Source organism: Geotrypetes seraphini, chromosome 10 (genome assembly GCF_902459505.1).
Source record: "Geotrypetes seraphini chromosome 10, aGeoSer1.1, whole genome shotgun sequence".
Lineage (NCBI taxonomy): Eukaryota > Metazoa > Chordata > Amphibia > Gymnophiona > Dermophiidae > Geotrypetes > Geotrypetes seraphini.
This window is the reverse complement of record NC_047093.1, coordinates 95,221,667-95,241,410: the sequence shown is the minus strand read 5'-3', so window position 1 is coordinate 95,241,410 and position 19,744 is coordinate 95,221,667. Positions and strand designations below refer to the sequence as shown.

The following is a 19,744-nucleotide window of genomic DNA, read 5'->3' as shown; positions in this document are numbered from 1 at the left end:
CTACCGGGTGGCCTGAGGCAAGTGCCCAGGCCAGAGTTTACTCATAAGGGTTACCCTAGTTCCAGGGAACACACTAGGGATCCGAATCTAGTCCCCACCAGCGCTCTCTGCTGTCCTGACTAGAGGCCTGGTAGGCGACAGGGTTCTGAGGTGTTTGCGTATTGGCATTTTAACAACAAAGCCGAGTCAAAATCTGAGAGCCCTAGGAGGGATTTTTGACCCAACATTTGAGCTTCCTGTGACTCCAAGAGCCTGGAGGGACTAGAGAGGGGCTAAGTCCAGTGCTCCCCCATCCCCCCAAATGCACCATGGGGTAGAAAGGCCTGAAAAATCCATAGAAATCGATTATTATAAAAATCGAGGGGTTTTGAGGCAGATGGAGGCTTTTAAAATAAAATCAGGAAATCCAAGATGGCCACAGCAGTAGCATTTTGGCACCTGAGAGAGGCCCAGGAGAGCTATATAAATCCTTCAAAAACTCAGAAAAAGGGATTTTGGAGGAGGGGGATCCTACAGGAAGCTCCAGGGACCCTCAAAAGGCCAGTTCTTGAACTATCTCAAAGTATCTCATAGACAGTAATGAACTGCTTGATGCTATGCCTGCATCCTCTGACCCAAAGACTGTATCTTCTCCCAGGATGAGCTGTCCCAGAAATCCTGGGAACCTCTGGAACACAGGAAAGCTTCAGACTTCAGATTAAAAACCTGAAAATAATAAATCACTTGCAGTGCAGAAAAAAAGCACCTTCTCAACTCATTAGCAAAAGGAAAAACTGAGGAGATGGGGCACTGACCACTGCCACAAGGAGGCAGAGCTGAAAAGCTGTAGATGACTCCTTCTGCAAAACTTGCAGGTAAAGGAGAATAACTCACTGGTCAAGACTCACATCTCTTTTGCACTGGAAAATCATTTTAAAAGTTTTCTTGCTTAAAACTTCATAGGTGCATATAGTCACAAAGGAATAAAAGACATGCCTGTAATTAAGTATCTTTGGAAGTAGGTCTTGCTGCCATGCATTTCAAAATCAAAGTGGTTTAAAATCTGTTTGAAAAACTTCTCCTGCAGATCAAGTTCTTTGATTGTATTTTCTGACTTGTCTCCTGCTGTCATTTCATTTGACTCTATTTTTTCGTATGCTGACATCACTTCATTTTCTTCATCTGGAGTCAAAGTCTCTTTTTCTATTATAAAGCAAAACATCACTCGGGGTCACATAAGTTAAGAAAAGCAAAGGGATTTCTTTTCTGCAGTGAATCAGCAAAATCATGCTATTGGGTTACATGATCTGACATGTTTCGCAACAATTTGCTTCATCAAGGATCCCCCTGTAAAATATTAAAGAGTTTTCAATGCTTTATACCATCCTAAACAAACTCAGCCCAAACTCCTAATACCTTCCACCTTATCACACTAACCCCTGTTAAGTGAGCCACCCCCATCTTGCAAAAAACCTTGAGTAAGATGGTGGACACTCTGGTAAGCTCTGGTAAGCACTAACAATGGTTAGTGTGATAAGGTGAAAGGTATTAGGAGTTTGGGTTGAGTTTGTTTAGTATGATATAAAGCATTGAAAACTCTTTTTAATATTTTAAAAGGGAATCCTTGATAAAGCAAATTGTTGCGAAACATGTCGGATCATGTAACCCAGTAGCATGATAAGCTAAGTATATAACTTATTTGAACACTTTTAAATAGATTAATCTCAAGGAAATTTCTAAAAAGAGCATGGTGGATAAAAAAAGTTTTTAAAAAGTTTACTTAAATAAATTCAAAAAAAGAATGTGAGCCAATGAGGAATGAAAACACCGGTATTCCCACCGATATTGAACACTACTAAGGGTGGAGGAGGTATACCTGAGGCTACATTTGTTACATTTGAAATATATGAGAGTATGTTTAACAATTTGTAATTCTATGGAGGGGAATGCTGGATATTTTGGAGGTTGGGTAAAACATTGGAGAGCACGTTAATAATGCAGCATCTCTAGAAGGGGGCGCTGTTGAGCCCGAGAAGGGGGCGCTGTTGAGCCCGACAAAGATGGTCGTCTGAACAGCAGGCTCCAGCAACCTTCACCATCTTTTTACTCTCTGGCTGCACTGCACTGGTGTTAGACCCCTCCATCCAGCTCCATCCACACTATAAACGATGGCTACAGCTACTAAGGGCAAAAGGCACAAGCCCGACACTCCCTCTCCCGCAAAGGACTCTAAATTGGTGACACAGGATGGCCCTGAGGCTCCCTCCATGTCTGATTTGTGGAATGCAATCAAAACAGTCCAGGATCTGATGACTGAGACCAAGGATGCCATCTCTGAGCTTAAAGATGACTTATCTTCAATCCAAACTGAACTGACCACCTTCAAAGTGAAAATAGCTGATCTGGAAATAAAATCAGCAACCACAGATGCCAATGTTAAAGCATTACAGGGCCACGTGAAACGCACGCTGGCTCTGGAAAAAGAAATGGAGGACGCCAGTAATCGTTCCCGCCGGAATAACCTGCGTCTTTTGGGGGTCCCGGAGGGGCAGGAAGGCAATAATATGGTGGCGTTCTTGGAGTCCTTCATCCCCAAAATACTAGATCTGCACTTTAAGCATGATTTTGAAATTGAACGTGCTCACCGCTCTCCATCCTCCAGGTTCCCGCGTGATCGCCGGCCACGACCCATGGTGCTTCGGATCCTCCGCTACCCGCAGGTCCTAGAAATTCAACAAAAAGCCCGATCACTAGCGCCTGTGACCCACGAGGGAAATAAGATCCTTTTCCTCCCAGATCTGCACAAGAACACTGTTAAAGCACGACAACAACTGCTTGCATTCAGACCACAACTAAAAAAGATGGGAGCCCGCTACGGTCTTTTCTACCCGGCAAGAATGAGGGTAACTTACCTAAATCAAACAAAAGACTTCACTGACCCGGAGCTTCTGGCTACTTACATCGAAGAGACTTCACCAACCCCGATTGACTCTGTGTGAGCCTGTTTCCCTCTGTGCCTGATGCTCATCTGCCATGCTGCCTCTGAAACTGACTCTTTCTACATGTTATTCTAACTCTACAATTGTTATTTCCATGATTATTTCTCTCTCTTTTACTATATATCGCTTGAATGACTCCTTCTCTAATTTATTTTTCATTTTTACTACCATTTTACCTTTCCACTGCATCGCAGGACCTCTAGGCATGTTCGTTACTCTCTTCTTTTTACAGACATGTGACTCTGCACTGCAAGACCATGCACCTCAGCCATTTTGTGTTTTTTTTTTTTTTTTTATATTATATTATGTTACTGGACTATTATGCTCACTCTACCTGCTAAAACCCTTTGAACCTCTTACTCTTTTTCTTCTCGTTGGTGCGGATATTAATTGGTAAGCATAATGAAAGTACAGTGGCTTTAAATTTACACTTTTAAATGTCCAGAAACTTAGATGATGAATGTTTACTACATAGGTTTGGTCTTCTGCAATTTTTTCACACATGACTCAATTACTGTGCCACGGATTTTAATCTTTTATTTATTTTATGAATTTCCTTACTTGTATTATCCTATGACATCATAGGCTTTGCTATCTGATGTCATTTATACTAGATCAGAGTGCTAATGTCCTTAGTGGGACACACTGACTGCCTGAGTAGTTCATCTTTCTGTATTATTATGCCTCTCTTTCCATTTATTTATCCTCCTGAACTCTATAATCATTATATATTGTTTTTAGTTTATTTCATTAATGTTACTTCCACAGCAGGCATTCATGGCTGACTGACATTGAATGTGCCTCTTTATTCTGATGATTCACTTGTTTTAGTGGTTGCTGTGGATTGCCATTGTTGGCATAGTTCATTCATTATAAACACAGCACTTAAACTTTTTGACCTGTTGTTTACTTTAGTTAATTGTGCATACAGCTAGAGCTACCTTTTGCAATACACTGATCAAATGGCTGCTGAGTTTGTTTTGTTCACTCGGCTATCTGTCCCCTCCTCGGCCACCCAAAGTTTTTTGCTTGCTGTTTTATTACAGTGGGCTCTTTCTCCTTTCAGGTACATCTCTTACTCCTCTACTATAATCCTTTTGTTGATTTTTCATTTTTGTTATAAGATGCATACAGCTTCTGCTTTTTTTGCCATAATTTTATTTACAGCTTATAAGTCCCACACCAAATTTTGTCTGGCTTATTTAGGTATCTCAACCATGCTAAATATCATATATCCATGCTTTCAATGTCATTATCAATAACATCTTTAAATATCAAAGGTCTAAATAATGTGATTAAAAAGCGGAAATTATTGTCTTATATTGATGATCTTAAATCAGATATTATTCTGCTTCAGGAAACTCATCTCAATGAATCTAGCTCAAGTAAATTTCTTAAACAAGGCTTTTGTGCGCCATTGTTTTCCCCTGCTCTGAATGGAAAAAATGGTGTAATTACCCTAATTAAACATCATCCATCCATCTCTATTTTATCTAGCTCTCATGATACTTATGGTAGATGGGTTAGTGCCAAACTTTCTATATCCAATCGCACATTACGCATTTTAAATATATATGCACCAAATTTAGATTCTCCTGAATTTTTTCATAATTTGGCCAATCATATCTTACAGGATCCTGACACCCCTATTATTATTGGAGGTGATTTTAATCTTATTTTAGATCCTTCCAAGGACAGGAAATCACATGCCTCCTACAAGAAACCAAAATCATGGTATGCATTGCATGATATTATATCCCAGCTTCACTTAACAGATCCCTGGAGATTGCAGCATACCACCCTTGATCAATTTACGTTCTTTTCAGCACCACACTCGACATACTCCAGGATTGATTACTTTCTTGCCTCTTCTTCTATCTTACCTCACATCACCACCTCTGATATTCACTCTATCACAATTTCTGATCATGCAGCTATTTCCCTGACTTGCTCTTACTTTTCTCTTACACCTCGCAGTAGGCAATGGCGGTTCAACTCTTCACTCCTTGCTGAAAACCAATTCTCTGAAAGTATTACTGCGGCCATCCAAGAATTTTTTCATTTTAACATCCCCACTCAGTCCAATTGGATCAACACCTGGGATGCCTTCAAAGCTTTCATACGTGGGACAATAATTCAATTTACTGCTAGACTCCACTCCTCTAGAAAACAAACCCTACGAGACCTTGAATCTCGCATACGTGAAGCGGAAGCTACCCATATTTCAGACATTACTGATATTACAGCCCTGACTACTCTTCGTAACCTTAGAATCCAATACAACTCTTTATTGAGTTCATCTGCTGCCAATTCAGTCTTCGTCCAAGCGGCTTCGTACTACGCAGAAAATAACAAACCTGGACATCTGCTTGCGAATTATTTGAAAAAATCCCAGGATAAAACTACCATATCATCCATTAAAGACCCCGCAGGAATACTTACTACAGATCCTTCAATCATCTCATCTGCCTTCCATAATTTCTATCAAGATCTTTATTCTTCAGAAATCACCTCCTCTGAAGCTAATCTCAATTCCTTCTTATCTTTCCCGCACCCCACTCTTTCTCCTACAGATTCTCTCTCACTTTCTTCTCCCTTCACTTCCCAGGAAATCACGGATGCCATTAACTCCATGGCTCCGAACAAATCTCCAGGCCCGGATGGCCTTACAATAGAATTTTACAAAGCCTTTCTACCAATTTTACTTCCACATTTGCTTCCTTTCTTTCACTTCTTGTGCAATCAAGGTCATTCCATAGGCTCCTTTACAGAAGCTAATCTCATTGTCTTTCCTAAACCGGGTAAGGACCCTCAAGAGGTCAAAAATTACCGTCCCATCTCATTAATCAATGTAGACGCAAAAATTTTCGCTAAGATCCTTGCTTCTCGGCTTCAAACCGTACTTCCTCTGCTCATTTCCTCAGACCAATCTGGTTTTCTAAATAATCGTTACTCTTCTAATAATACCCGACTCTTGTCTCACATTATCCACCACTCATCTTCTCACGCAGATAGACTGGTAATCATGGCTCTTGATGCCGAAAAAGCCTTTGATCGTCTAGAATGGCCCTTCCTATTTCATATTCTACGTTGGTATGGTTTTCCTGATCCCTTCTTATCTATGATTAAAGTTCTCTACTCTCATCCCACGACACGAATTATGATAAATGGACTTCTTTCCCAACCCTTCTCTCCATCCCGTGGCACGAGACAGGGTTGCCCCCTATCTCCCTTACTCTTCAATCTTGCTCTTGAACCACTTTTATCTGCTATACGGAATGATTCTCGAATTGCTGGCTTTCATTACAATGATTTTTCAGTTAAACTCTCGGCATATGCCGACGATGTTCTTCTTTATGTTCATCCAGAATCTATTATCTTTATCCTTGAACAAATTAATCGCTATTCGGCGATTTCTGGATACAAATTAAACATCAATAAATCTGAACTTTTACCTTTAAACTGTATAGATATTCAATCTGATTCTTCCCAATATGGTTTCATATGGTCCCCTTCTAAGATCAAATATCTTGGATTGTATTTTGGGCCCTCTCTCGACTCCACCTCACGACTTAACTCTGACTATATCTTCTCTATTATTCGTTCCTGCACTTCCAGATGGTCCCCCCTTAATCTCTCCTGGTGGGGTAGACTATCTACAATACGTATGATGATCACTCCGAAAATCAATTACATCCTTAGTATGCTTCCCTTTCTCTTCCCTCACTCAATTTATTCTCGTATTGAACACTTACTCACTTCCTTTTTATGGCAAGGCAAACAGCCTCGGATTGCACTCCGTAAACTGAAATGTTCTAAGGAGCAGGGAGGAGTCAATTTTCCTAGCTTTCGCGAATATCACCATGCATTTTTGATGTCTCAGGGCTCCTTATGGCTGAATGTTGAGTCTATGCATGTAAATCCTACGTGGTTACCTTTGGAACTCTCTTTAGTTGATTCTTATATATTGCATCATGCTCCTGCCATTCCTCTTCCTCAATTGGCAAAACAAAACCCGATTATATTAAGTACTTGGCAGGCGATCAGTTATATTGACTCCCTTTCAAATATGAAATTGGCTGATTCAGTATCTGCACCTATCTGGCATAACCCCAAACTCAAGATAGGCAACGCGGTGATGGTTTGGAAAACTTGGCAACAGCGAGGAATTTGGCATATTTCCCATCTTTTGACTAATGACAAATGGATTACTTTTTCAGATATCATGGCCAAATATAACATCCCTCCCTCTCAATATTTCAATTGGATTCAACTTCACCATTGCCTTTCTGCGAGGTATCCTTCTCCAACTTCTCTTCATACCACTTCAGACCTACACTCTATGGCTCTTTCCTTCTCTGCATCCCATGGACAATCATCTAATTGGTATAAATATATACATTCAAAATGTTTCCCTGCAATTTCGGCTTCCCTGACTAAGTGGGATTTGGTGTTGCAATCTCCGTTAACTGATCGTATGTGGACGGAACTGTGGATTAGGATCTTTAAATCGCTCCACTCAGCCTCCCATAGACAAACTGCGATTTTTCTGTATCATCGAGCCTTCTGGACTCCGTCCAAAACAGCTAAAATTAAGAGATCCACGGATAGCTCCTGTTGGACCTGTAAATCCTCCGAAGGCTCCCTACGACATATGTTATTTGATTGTCCCCATTTACAGATTTTTTGGTCCTCTATCTGGAATATGATTACCAAACTTTTTATTATTAATGACCCCTTCACATTGGATGTGTTACTTCTGGGATCCTCGGCACTGTCCTCACCTTTATCTTTGTATCATGATCGTCTTTTGACCCTTTTGTTATTCATAGCTCTTCAATTAATTTTACAAAATTGGAAAGACTTCTCTAACCTCAGCCTCACTCATTGGTGGAATTCAGTATGCCTACATGCTAAATACGAGAAACATATGGCAGAACGCTCTAAGTCACTATCCACTTATGATAATACATGGTCTATACTAATAGACCATTCTATTCAAGACCTTTGAAATAATGCTTATGAGATCATTTATTGATATAACATCACTCATCAATTTGTTTTAATCTTTCACACTTTTCATTGGTGTTCCTTATCTGATATATCTCAGGAATCAATATGACCCTCTCTCCATTTATAATGCCAGATTCTATTAAGCTTTTGTATTCTCTATGGCTTTACACACTAGACTACATTATGATACTATACATAATTCATGGTCCTGCCATCCTATTTATGTATTTATCTTGCAATGTACTATGACCAGAAGACTGTGTTAGTTTTCTCATTATTATTTGTTGCTTCTATCCTTGAGTATCGATAATATTTCTTATTGTGATATGATGTACTGAAGGGAGCTGTCACTTGGTTTTTCTTGTTAGGCTTCCTCGGAAGCCTTTGTTGTATATTTTCTATTTTATAACTATGAAATCAATAAAAATATTTTGAACAAAAAAATAATGCAGCATCTCTGTTACAGACATAGCATAGATCAGTGTTCTTCAACCTTTTGACACCTATGGACCAGCAGAAATAAAATAATAATTTTGTGGACCGGCACCGGTCCACGGACCAACAGATGAAGAACACTGGGCTAAGTCATGCCCATCTCCACCCAGACCCCGCCCCCATAATAGTACTAATTGTAACACCATTTTTTCTATCCATTTTTCATTTACAATATAATCATATTAACAACACATAATGGTTAACCACAAAATTAAAATACACAAAGCACAATGCATGCTTTTGAACATTCATTCCCACCAGAAAACAGATAACCCCATGCAAATGCAGGACCAAAAACTAAAAGTACTAATATTCACAAACAAACCCTAAGATGCAAGACTCTGCAAGCAGTACAACCTTCAAAAAAAAACAAAACAAATGCATTTCTTCCTGAACAGGCAGCAGATGTAAAATCACTAAATAAAAAAAATAAAAGTATTTCCCCTACTGTTGTTCTCTCTCATCCTCCATGAGCCTTACCTTCTGGCCTGCCCCCCGGTGTTAGCTTCAGGCCGGTCCACGGTGCGATCAACTCAGGGTCTTCGGGCCGGCTACCTGAGTGCTGCATTGCACTGTGGGTAGCGGCTCCTCACGCGCATCCCTCACCTCATCTGGAAGCCTTCCCTCTGATGTTGCAACATCAAAGAGAAGGCTTCCGGTCAGGCGCAGGCCGCAGGTAGGAGCCTTTTCCCATGGCTTTGTGCACTGCAGAACTCAGGGAGCCGGCCCGAAGATGCTGCATTGATCACACCAAGGACCGGCGGCTACAGAACAATCTCTTGGGCCCGCTGAAGGTGCTGTCTCTGTGAACCAGCAGAAAATTTCGGCGTTCTGGCACCAGTACATGGACCGGCAGTTGAAGAACATTGGCATAGACAATAGCACAGCTTCTGTGTTACAGGCCTAAACATGGTGATAGTATAGAATCTGCATTACATTAGGTTGCACCCTTGAGTTATACTAGGCGAGGCATTAGAGTTATAGTAGATAGCACATTTAAGTTATATTAGGAGTGGTCATTAAGTTAGGTCTCTTATTTTAGTTATACTAGGAGTGGTATTTGAGTTACAGTAGGAAGCAGTTTAAGTTATATTAGGGGTTGCATTTGAGTTCCATCAGTCAGGTAGTAGAGATACTGAGGCGCGGTCATTAAGGCTTTGGGTTAGCAAAGAGGAAGGCCCTCCTAAAGTTCCATTGTCTGTGTAGTGATCTAATGGATGGGGGGGATGATGTACAATAAAACAGGGGAACCAATTCCACAGAAATCAAACAAGCAAGGGCAAAGTGGAAATGTCCAATCGAGATGGTGCACAAAAACAGTGTCTTTCAACTCATCTGATAAATCCAATGGTCTTTATTAATCCAAAACAAAATCGTACATCCAAAGCAACTCAATGACTCATAAACATGACACTATTTTTGTGCACCATCTCGATTGGACATTTCCACTTTGCCCTTGCTTGGGGGGGGGGGGATGTGCCATAATATAAATATGAATTGCAAGTAGGAGCGTTTGCGAGCTGTTTCAGCCTTGAGAGAGCGACTAAATGGTAGGGTCAATCGTCTCTCTACTTTGATGGACTGGGGCCATAAATTTGTAGTTTTTGTGTTATATAGTTTGGTATCATCTTGTAGAAGGTTTTGAAAGCAAGAACCAGGGCTTTGAAGGCAAAGAATTTTGGATAGGCAGCCACTGCAGGGGTGATGTGGTCGCAGATGCCCAGGTTCTTCAGGAGGCAGATTGCAGCATTTTGCACACCTTGGAGATGGGAGAGGGTTTTTGCAGGTAAGCCCACTAGTAGCGCGTTGCAGTAAGTGGGATAATACAAAAGCATACAGTGATTGAGTGCATTTTAGCTGGTAGAGATAGTAGAAGGATGATGACACTAATTTGGATACATGATCTGAGAGTGATAAATTTGAGTAAAAAACCATTCCCAGGCTGTGGACATTGTCCTTGACTGTAAGGGTGTCATGTCCCCTAGAAAAAGGATGGACGGGGTATGTGCAAGTATCTTTGTGTATTAACCCTTTCAGGACCAAGGGACATATTTGTCCCATAACTTTAAAATCCTATAAATTTTGATTGGGATAGTCTACAGTTCTAAATTTGATATGTACGGATTCCATATGATACTGTCTTTATGTAAACAAACTGGTTCCGACATTCATTCATTAGCGTCGTTGCCAGATTGACGAGAAGATTCACTTGCCACACTGTCCATAACCCAGAAGTGTGATTTTTTTAAATAAAAATAATGATATTTCACAAAAAAAATCAATTTTTTGGCATCTGCAAGCCCTTTTTACCATAAAAATGTCGTCAAAACCACAAAAATTGGCCTACGATCCTTATGGTCCTGAAAGGGTTAAGGAGTTCAGTTTTTGATGCTATTTTATTCGGTCTGCGGTGTGATCGATGCGGCGTTTTCACTGCCACCCCCAGTGTTATTTTCTGGCCGGCTCTCTCCTCCTCACTGCCGCAGTGCACAAAGCCACGGTTGGCGACTCCTACGCGTGTCCTGCTCCTGAACTGGAAGCCTTCTCTCTAATGTTGCAACGTCAGAGGGAAGGCTTCTGGAATAGGCGTGGGATACATGAGGAACCACTGCACGCGGCTTTGTGTACACTATGGCAGAGAGGAAGAGGGAGCCAGCCAGAAGATAACACCGGGAGCAGCAATGAAAACGCGCATCACACTGCGGGCAGCATAAAACGGCCAAGTGGGATCAGGCCAGAAGGTAAGACACCTGCCAGAGGGAGGCACCTAATTGAGACACAGCATGGAGGGAGGGAGACAACAAAGGTAGAGGGAATGATTTTATTTTCAATTTAGTGATTGAATTGTGTCAATTTTGAGAATTTACATCTGTTGTCTATATTTTGCACTATTCAAGAAGAAATGCATTTGTTTCTTTTTCTCTGGGGTTGTATAGCTTACAGAGTCTTGAATCTTAAGGTTTTGTTTGTATATACTAGTACTTTTAGTTTTTGGTCCCGTATTTGCATAGGGGTTATCTGTGTTCTGGTAGGAATGAATGTTGAAAAGAAGCATGCAGTGTGTTTTGTGTAGTTTAATTTTGTGGTTATCCATTATGTGCTGTTAATAAGATTATATTGTGTGTATATATATGAAAAATGAATGGAAAAATAATGTTACAATTAGTACTATTATGGGGGCAGGGTCTGGGGCAGAGATGGGCACGGTCTGGCCCGCGACTTAGCCTGTGTTTTGGATTTCAGCCCCTTAATGTGATTGAGTTTGACACCCCTGGTTTAATGAGAAGGTATATACCAAGGATCCAAGGCTCTCTTCGCTTATACCGTTGTCAGTACTAGGAGCTCTTTTTATGTATGACACGGTGCAACCAAAGAAAACATATAAAGGAATGTGGCAGATTAGTGCACTGTAGGGAATGCTAATGGACGCGTCTAGGGTTAAAATTCCATGGTAATGACAAATATTTTTGAGTACTCATCTTAAATTGTTACATTTTTCTTCTTATCACCACTGAAGATTAAAGAAACAAGTTCCCCTGCTTCATGCTGACAGGCAGTATGTTATGAATATATGGCTTACTCGCTAAACTCACTAGAATATATGCTAGCCTCAGTCAATGATGAGCTCCATTATCACCCACTGGGCATTTTGCTACTATATCGTCCACCAATCCCTTGGAATAAATCCTCTGAACTCGTTTTCGAGACCATAACAAGTGTTTTCCTAAAATTTCAAAGATTACTGATCATTGGTGATATCAATCTCTACCTTGACAATAACACCAGCAAGGATGCGAAGGAATTCAACAACTTTCTCACCTCTCTGGGCATTCCCTCTCCAACTCATGAAAAGGGGCACACCCTAGACATCATTAGTTTCCTTGACCTTACGGACTACAAAACTCTAGCCGAAGGTGTTCGCTGGGAACATGTCCCTTGGTTCAGCCATTTTCTAGGTACCTTCTGTCTCCCCATTTTCATGTCTCACCTTGGGGTTCAACCCCACGCCACAAAATCTATTATCTTCCGTAAAAAAATTACAAGCGAACAGTTCTGGACCCAATTTCTCAATCAGTTTTCCTTTTGTCCCAAACCTGATGCCCCAGAAACCAACTGGCACAACTGGGTAAACTTCTCTGAGTCTACATACTGCTCTCTTGCCCCTCTATCTACTAAAACGATCTCCTACTCCTGTAAGGCCCCTGGTATCTTCCGTACCACAGAGAACTGAAGTAGAAATGCCGAGTACTGGAGCGTAAATGGAAAAAATCTAAATCCCCCGCAGAAAAGACAGTCTTGGAGGGACAGTATCAAGTTCTACAATACAATACTAACAAAAGCAAGGAAGAATTTCTACGGTGACAAAATCACCAGATCCAATAACCAAAGAAGCACATTGTTTAACATCTGGCACTCCTTAACCTCTAAAAATGACTCCTCTATTCTCCCCTCCTCTCCAGTAGCAGACGACCTAGCAAAATTCTTCAACGAAAAGGTTGCTACTATAATAAGCTCTTTTCCATAAGCAGTCACTTACAATTATCTGGTGCCCAGCGACACTAACCTTATCCCAGTAGACAGATCCTGAACAGTCTTTGAGCATGTATCCAAAGCCCAGGTCTCTAAACTGTGCCACAATAAAGATCCTGCAAATGTGCCCTGGACCCGTTCCCTTCCTACCTTTACGAGAATATTCCCGCGCAGGCTATTTCATCTCTCACCAGACTTATCAACTCAGCCTTACTATCTGGCCTATTTTCCGTGCAAATGGGACACATTGCCCTGACCCCACTACTGAAAAAAGCTGATCTAGACCTATTCTCCCCTTCCAGCTATCGTCCTATAGCAAATATTCCTCTCCTGACCAAAATGCTCAAGGCTATTATATCCACTCAGCTCTCATCTTACTTAGAAAGATTCTCCATTCTATTACCTTGCCAATATGGCTTCAGATCCAATTTCAGCACTGAATCCCTGCTGGCCTCTTTAATCTCAAAGATTCAATAACTTCAATCTCGTAAAAAGTTTGCTATCCAACTACAATTCGATCTATCTGCGGCCTTTGATGTTGTCCACCGTGATATCCTAATTTACCAACTTTATGAGATAGGTATTGATTCTCGAAATTTTTACGATCCTGCTCTTACACTGTTAACATGAATGGAACCATGTCTTATCCTAGGAGACCACTATGTGATGTTCCCCAGGGATCACCCCTGTCCCCTCTTCTTTTCAAAATTTATATGTCTTCTTTGAAATTCTTCCATCTATCTCCCTTTGAAACTCTATTTACATATGCAGATGACATCTTTGTCATTCTTGAGATAGATTCGAACCTCACTAACCTCACCGAAAATATGACAGCTTGCATAACGAAACTCCAATCCTGGGTCCTCTCTGTACAATTGAATGAGTCCAAAACAAAACTACTCTGGCTTGGCCTAAAATTAGATCAGTTACCACTACCTTCTGGTCCCACATTGCAGATCGAATTCTCAAGCAAAGTTTTGGGTATCATTATTGACTCTACACTTTCCTTTAATGATCATCTCAACTCTAGTAAAAAAATGTTTTTTAGTCTTCACATGTTGAGGAAAGTGAGATCCTGCTTTGGTCAACAACATTTTGCTGTCCTTGTACAATCAATCATTCTTTCCAGACTGGACTATTATAATTCCATCTATCTAAGTCTAACCAAGAAAAATCTTCAAAGACTTCAGCGGATCCAGAACACTGCGGCTAGGTTGATCTTCGCATAAAGCAAATTCGATCGTGTTTCTCCGCTTCTGTCAAAACTTCACTGGCTTCCAGTGATTTTTAGGATTTACTTTAAATGTACCTGCCTAATTTTCAAGATCCTACATGGCATTCTTCCTCCCCTAATCCCACTATCCTGAAATTCTTCAAGACCTATGGGTTGCAGTGAAAGGAGCCAAAAGGGACTATTAGGAAAAAATAGCCAAAGAGGCAAAAAAACTTCAAGCCGTTCTTTCGATATATTAAAGGGAAACGATCCGCAAAGGAAGCGGTGGGACTGTTGGATGACCAAGGAATAAAGGGAGCGCTAAAAGCGGACAAAGCAATCGCCGACAAACTGAACACATTTTTTGCGTCTGTATTTACCGAAGAGGATATATACAGCGTACCGGAACCCATCAGCGAAAGATTAGAGAAATTGAGCCTCTTCTCCCTCGAACAGAGGAGATTGAGAGGGGACATGATCGAAACATTCAAGGTACTGAAGGGGATAAGGACAGGTTGATCACCCTCTCCAAGGTAGGGAGAACGAGAGGACATTCTCTAACGTTGAAAGGGGATAGATTCCGTACAAACGTAAGGAAGTTCTTCTTCACCCAGAGAGTGGTGGATAACTGGAACGCTCTTCCATAGTCTATCATAGGGGAAAACACCCTCCAGGGATTGAAGACAAAGTTAGACAAGTTCCTGCTGAACAAGGACATACGCTGGTAGGGCTAGTCTCAGTTAGTGCGCTGGTCTTTGACCAGAGGGCCGCCACGTGAGCGGACTGCTGAGCCTGACCCAGCAGCAGCAATTCTTATGTTCTTATGTACCATATTTCTTCTAACAGTAACGTACTTTTCTTCTCTTTATAATTAGGTAACCTATTTATGATGGCATAGATTTGATGCTGTTTTTTCCATTTAATGTGTTAGGTACAAATGGAAAATAACTTCTGTTTTATTTCTCCTTCTTCTCTTCCTGACGCAGTTAGTATTAACGAACCTAATTGAAATGTCTAGCAGTGGAAGATAACATAGTATTACCTTGCTGACTAAGTCTTTTGGGAAAATAATAACTTTTTTCCAGTGTTTAACCCCTGTGTTATCTAATTCAGTGTTTCTCAACATGTGATTCACATATCCTTGGGGGTACGCCTGTTGGGGGTTACACAGCCTGGCCACCACCAGGGATCCCTCCCTGCCTGCCTCCCACCAGGGATACCTGCCTGCCTGCCATTGAAGCTGAAGCCACCGCCGCTGCCTCCCTGTCTGCCCCTCTGCTGCACCACACCCCACCACCGAAGCTGACCCTGCCACCAAGCCAGAGCCGACACACTTCATCCCCCCCAGCAACTCCATGCAGGGTTGGGCCATGATAGCATGTGCAGTGACTCACAGATTGCATGCAGCCGACCCACAAGCCTTCCTCCCCCCACCCCCGACATCCCCCCAGGCTGGCCTGGAACCTTCTCTCTGATGTCAGAATTGACATCAAGGGGGGAAGGCTTGTGAGCCAGCCACGTGCAGTGTGTGAGTCACTGCACGTGCCTTTGAAGCCCGTCCCTGAACAGAATTGCTGCTGGGGGGATGGAGCATGTTGGCTCCGACTTGGTGGCAGGGTCAGCTTCGGGGATGGGGGGTGGTGCAGCGGGCAGGTAGGCATCCCCGGCGGTGGTGACTTCAGCTTCAGCAGTGGACAGGCAGAAATCCCCAGCGGTGCCTGTGGCTCAACCGTTTTAGTTGCCTGGTGATAAGTCGGTATAATGAATGAAAAGGAGTGGAGCCATAACCAGAGAAGCTCCTGAAGACGCCTTTGTGGCGAAACACGGACTTACATGTCGAGCGTGACTATTGCTAATGGTATCAAAAGATTTGTATGATCAAGGCATGATTTGGGAAAATGTAACAACATTAAGAAGATGAACGACAAAAATATTAAATAGATATAAAGTTGTTGCTGAACTATAGACATTGCTATGCACTTTAACAAGAGATTTTAATTGGGTTAGATGAACTGGTGGGCTCCATCTTAGTATTGTATGTATGGTGAGATATGATGTAAATGATAAGTTATAAAATTAAGTTTTGATGAATAATAATAAATGGATTAAGTTATTTTGACGTTAGCTTACTATAATTTTAAAATATATTCTAGGGGGTCACGTGACGCTATGAGCTGCTGAGGACGCGTTCCCGTGCAGCTCCGGGGCCCCGATCCACAAAACAGAATTTTTCAACTGATCCGCGGCATCCTGGCCGCCCCAGTCAGCAGCGCGCACGATCGGGATCACATGGAAAGGTACTTGACCCGATCGCAAGACCCGACTCGCCCTCCCTCCGCCCGCAAAACACCGGCGCGGCCGAAATCCGGCGAGGCCAAAATGGCGGCGGCACCGATCGCGGCTGTGTCTGTGCTAGCAGACACAGCCATAGAAGACATCAAAAAGGCTGTAGCCCAGGTGATTGGGCCGCAATTGGACACCATTACATCAAAAATGAATCGCCTGGAGCAACTTTTTACAGATACAGCGGCACGCACTACTGAGCTGGAACAAAGGGTATCAGCCGCAGAAGACACTGTGAACTCCCACGAGCTGGACTTAGCGGCCCTACAAGAAATGGTACAGGCGCAGGCTGATAAATTGGACGATCTGGAGAACCGGTCACGTCGAAATAACTTACGATTTCTGGGCGTGCCCGAGACAATCCCTGATGCCCGCCTCTTGGCTGAGTTGGAGGGTTGGCTCGAGATGGAGTTCCCTGATGCTGTGGTACCTGGATCTCTTTGCCTGGAGCGGGCCCATCGTTTGGGCGTGCGACCCACTCGAGAATCTAGACCACGTGTGGTCATTGCAAAATTTCTTAACTATCGGCACAAGATGGACGTATTGAGGCAATCCCGGGCCCGGAAGGACTCTCTTAAAATAAAGGGCTCTGTCATACGTCTCAGTCAAGACTACTCATCGGCCCTTACTGAGCGGCGCAAGGCCTTCTATCCGCTCTGTACGAAATTGGTGGAGCTCAAACAGCGATTTCTTTTTGTGTATCCTGCTCTACTAAAGATCCAGCATGATGGAGCGTGGCACTCCTTCTCTGTGTCCACAGAAGCAGCAGATTACATCAATCAACATCTTGGCTCTCCTGCGGACCCACCTTGACTCTATGTGTACTTGTTTGGCCGTTTAGGGCCAGGGTGCTCTCTGCTGACCCTTTCTAGCTACTGTTTATTGTGTTGAGGTTCAGTTTACACTTCACTGTTTATTGGGCTTGGGTGGATCGGGGCACCGTGAGGTGTCTTCACGGTCCTCGAGCATATTCCTCGGAATATGCTGTGTGGGTTATTTGGGGAATGGGGGGGAGGGGTTGCTGTTTGGATGGGAACAGTCTACAGGACTTCCTTACTGGCTACTGCTATTTTCTTGCCACTATCGGTTCTTTGTCTTATGTTACTACTGCTAGTTCCACTGTCACTAGCTGGGCGTACTCTAGGGTACCATATGGATAACACTTGGATGAGGCTGGGCACCTGGGTGTACATTTTGATTACTGCTTGCTGTATATTGTCTAGGTTAATGGATCCTGGGTGATAGCACACTCCGTATTGTGTCCTGGAACGTGTCTGGGATTACATCCCTGGTGAAACGTTCTAAGCTGCTTAAACAGTTGAAACACCATCGCGCTGACTTAGCGTGCTTGCAGGAAACTAAATTGACTATTGAGGAACATAAAAAACTGCAGAGGGGCTGGGTTGGCTCTGTGCTTTATGCGTCCTCTTCTGGTAAAAGGGCCGGGGTTTGCTTGCTGATTCGTAAGGGTCTGAAATGTGCTGTCTCAGTCTGTCATCAGGATTCCCAGGGTAGAAACTTATTGTTGCATGTATCCTTACAGGGTATGGACTTTCAACTACTGATTACTTATGGGCCTAATTTCTATTCTTCTACCTATTTTGCTACTCTAATTTCGTTGGGCCTCTTGGACTCTTCCTTTCCTCTTATTGTAGCTGGGGACCTCAATCAAGTGTTGGATCCTTCTCTGGATCGCTCTACTGTTTCGCCCTCACCGGCCACTGCTTCCACTAAGGGAGTGTCGTTTCTGTGTAAGTCTCTGGGTTTGGTCGATCCATGGCGTCTTCTCCATCCTTTTGAGAGGGACTATACTCACCAGTCCAGAGCGCATGGGTCCTTTTCTCGCTTAGATTATCTTTTGGTCTCAGAACATCTTTTCTCTCGTGTCTCTGAGGCTACCATTGGGCCCCTAGAAGTATCTGATCATTGTCCGGTGTGGATTGATGTGGCCTGGGGTGTTCCTCCCTTTGGATCTTTTCGGTGGCGCTTTCCTTCTTACTTGCAAGATGACCCTGACTTTATAGCCTATCTCAGTACTCGCTGGGATGACTTACTGATTACCAATGGTCAACATCAATCTACTCCTGACCTCTTTTGGGAGACGGCCAAGGCAGTCCTTCGGGGGGACATTATTTCGTACGTTGCCGCTCGTCGTAAACGTATCTCCTCTGGCATTCTTCGGCTAGAAAAACAATACTCACACTTGAAAGCTCAGTATCTTCGCCACCCTACTCGTATATTGCGGGAGGAACTTCATGCGGCTCAGGTAGCCCTTAACGCTTTATTGCATGACCGTACCAAACGATCACTTTTTTACAGAAAATATCGATTCTATCGGTATGGCAACCGAACAGGAAAAATGTTAGCTACCTTGACTAAGAACTGGCAAGATGATCGTTATATTTCAAAAATTCGGCTACCAAATGGCGTTTATACTACCAAGACAGCAGATATAGCAGATGCCTTTTACCAACATTTCTCCACTTTTTATGCCAGCCCAGGACCTCATTGTGGTCCTGATATTCTTGACTATCTGGAGGACGCAGGTATGCCTAAGTTCACGGATCTGCAACGGTCTGTTTTGAGTGGACCCTTTCGGGGCACGGAACTTCAGAAAGCGATTAAAAATTTGCGTTCGTGTACAGCTCCGGGCCCCGACGGGTTTTCATCTGAATTTTATAAGATGCTCTCTTTGCAGGTGTGTGGACCTTTATTAGGATATTTTGCTAAGGCGCTGGAACGGGGAGAGTTTCCTTTACGTGCTAATTCTGCCACCATCACTCTATTGCCGAAACCGAGCAAATCGCGAGACGAACTTGATTCTTATCGTCCCATTTCACTTATCAATGTTGATTTGAAAATATTAGCTCGTTTGCTGGCGGATCGGCTGACCCCTCTGCTGCCTCATGTAATATCCCCGGCGCAGGTGGGATTTGTACAGGGCCGACACTCTGTGGTCAACGTTCGTAGGGTGTTATTGGCTGTATCCAGAGCTCAGGCGACTTCTACGTTTGGTCTCTTGGCGAGTCTGGATGCAGCCAAGGCTTTTGACCAAGTCCGTTGGCCGTATCTTTTCCAGGTTTTAGAATATGTAGGTTTGGGGGGTTGGTTTGGTTCTGCTTTACATGCACTATATACAGCACCGACAGCCTCAGTCTTGGTTAATGGGATT

At 42.8% G+C, this 19,744-nt stretch overlaps 1 protein-coding gene across 1 annotated transcript in view; it reads right to left on the bottom strand.

Annotated features, from left to right (window-relative positions):
• Nucleotides 1-19,744, bottom strand: part of DPP7 (dipeptidyl peptidase 7) — a 349,192-nt gene that overhangs the window by 310,774 nt on the left and 18,674 nt on the right. The window contains exons 2-3 of the mRNA XM_033962277.1: nt 2,625-2,702; nt 976-1,182 (exon numbers count right to left, since the gene is read on the bottom strand). Of these exons, the coding sequence (XP_033818168.1) occupies nt 976-1,182; nt 2,625-2,702 (285 nt within the window). The remainder of the gene's footprint in view (nt 1-975; nt 1,183-2,624; nt 2,703-19,744) is intronic.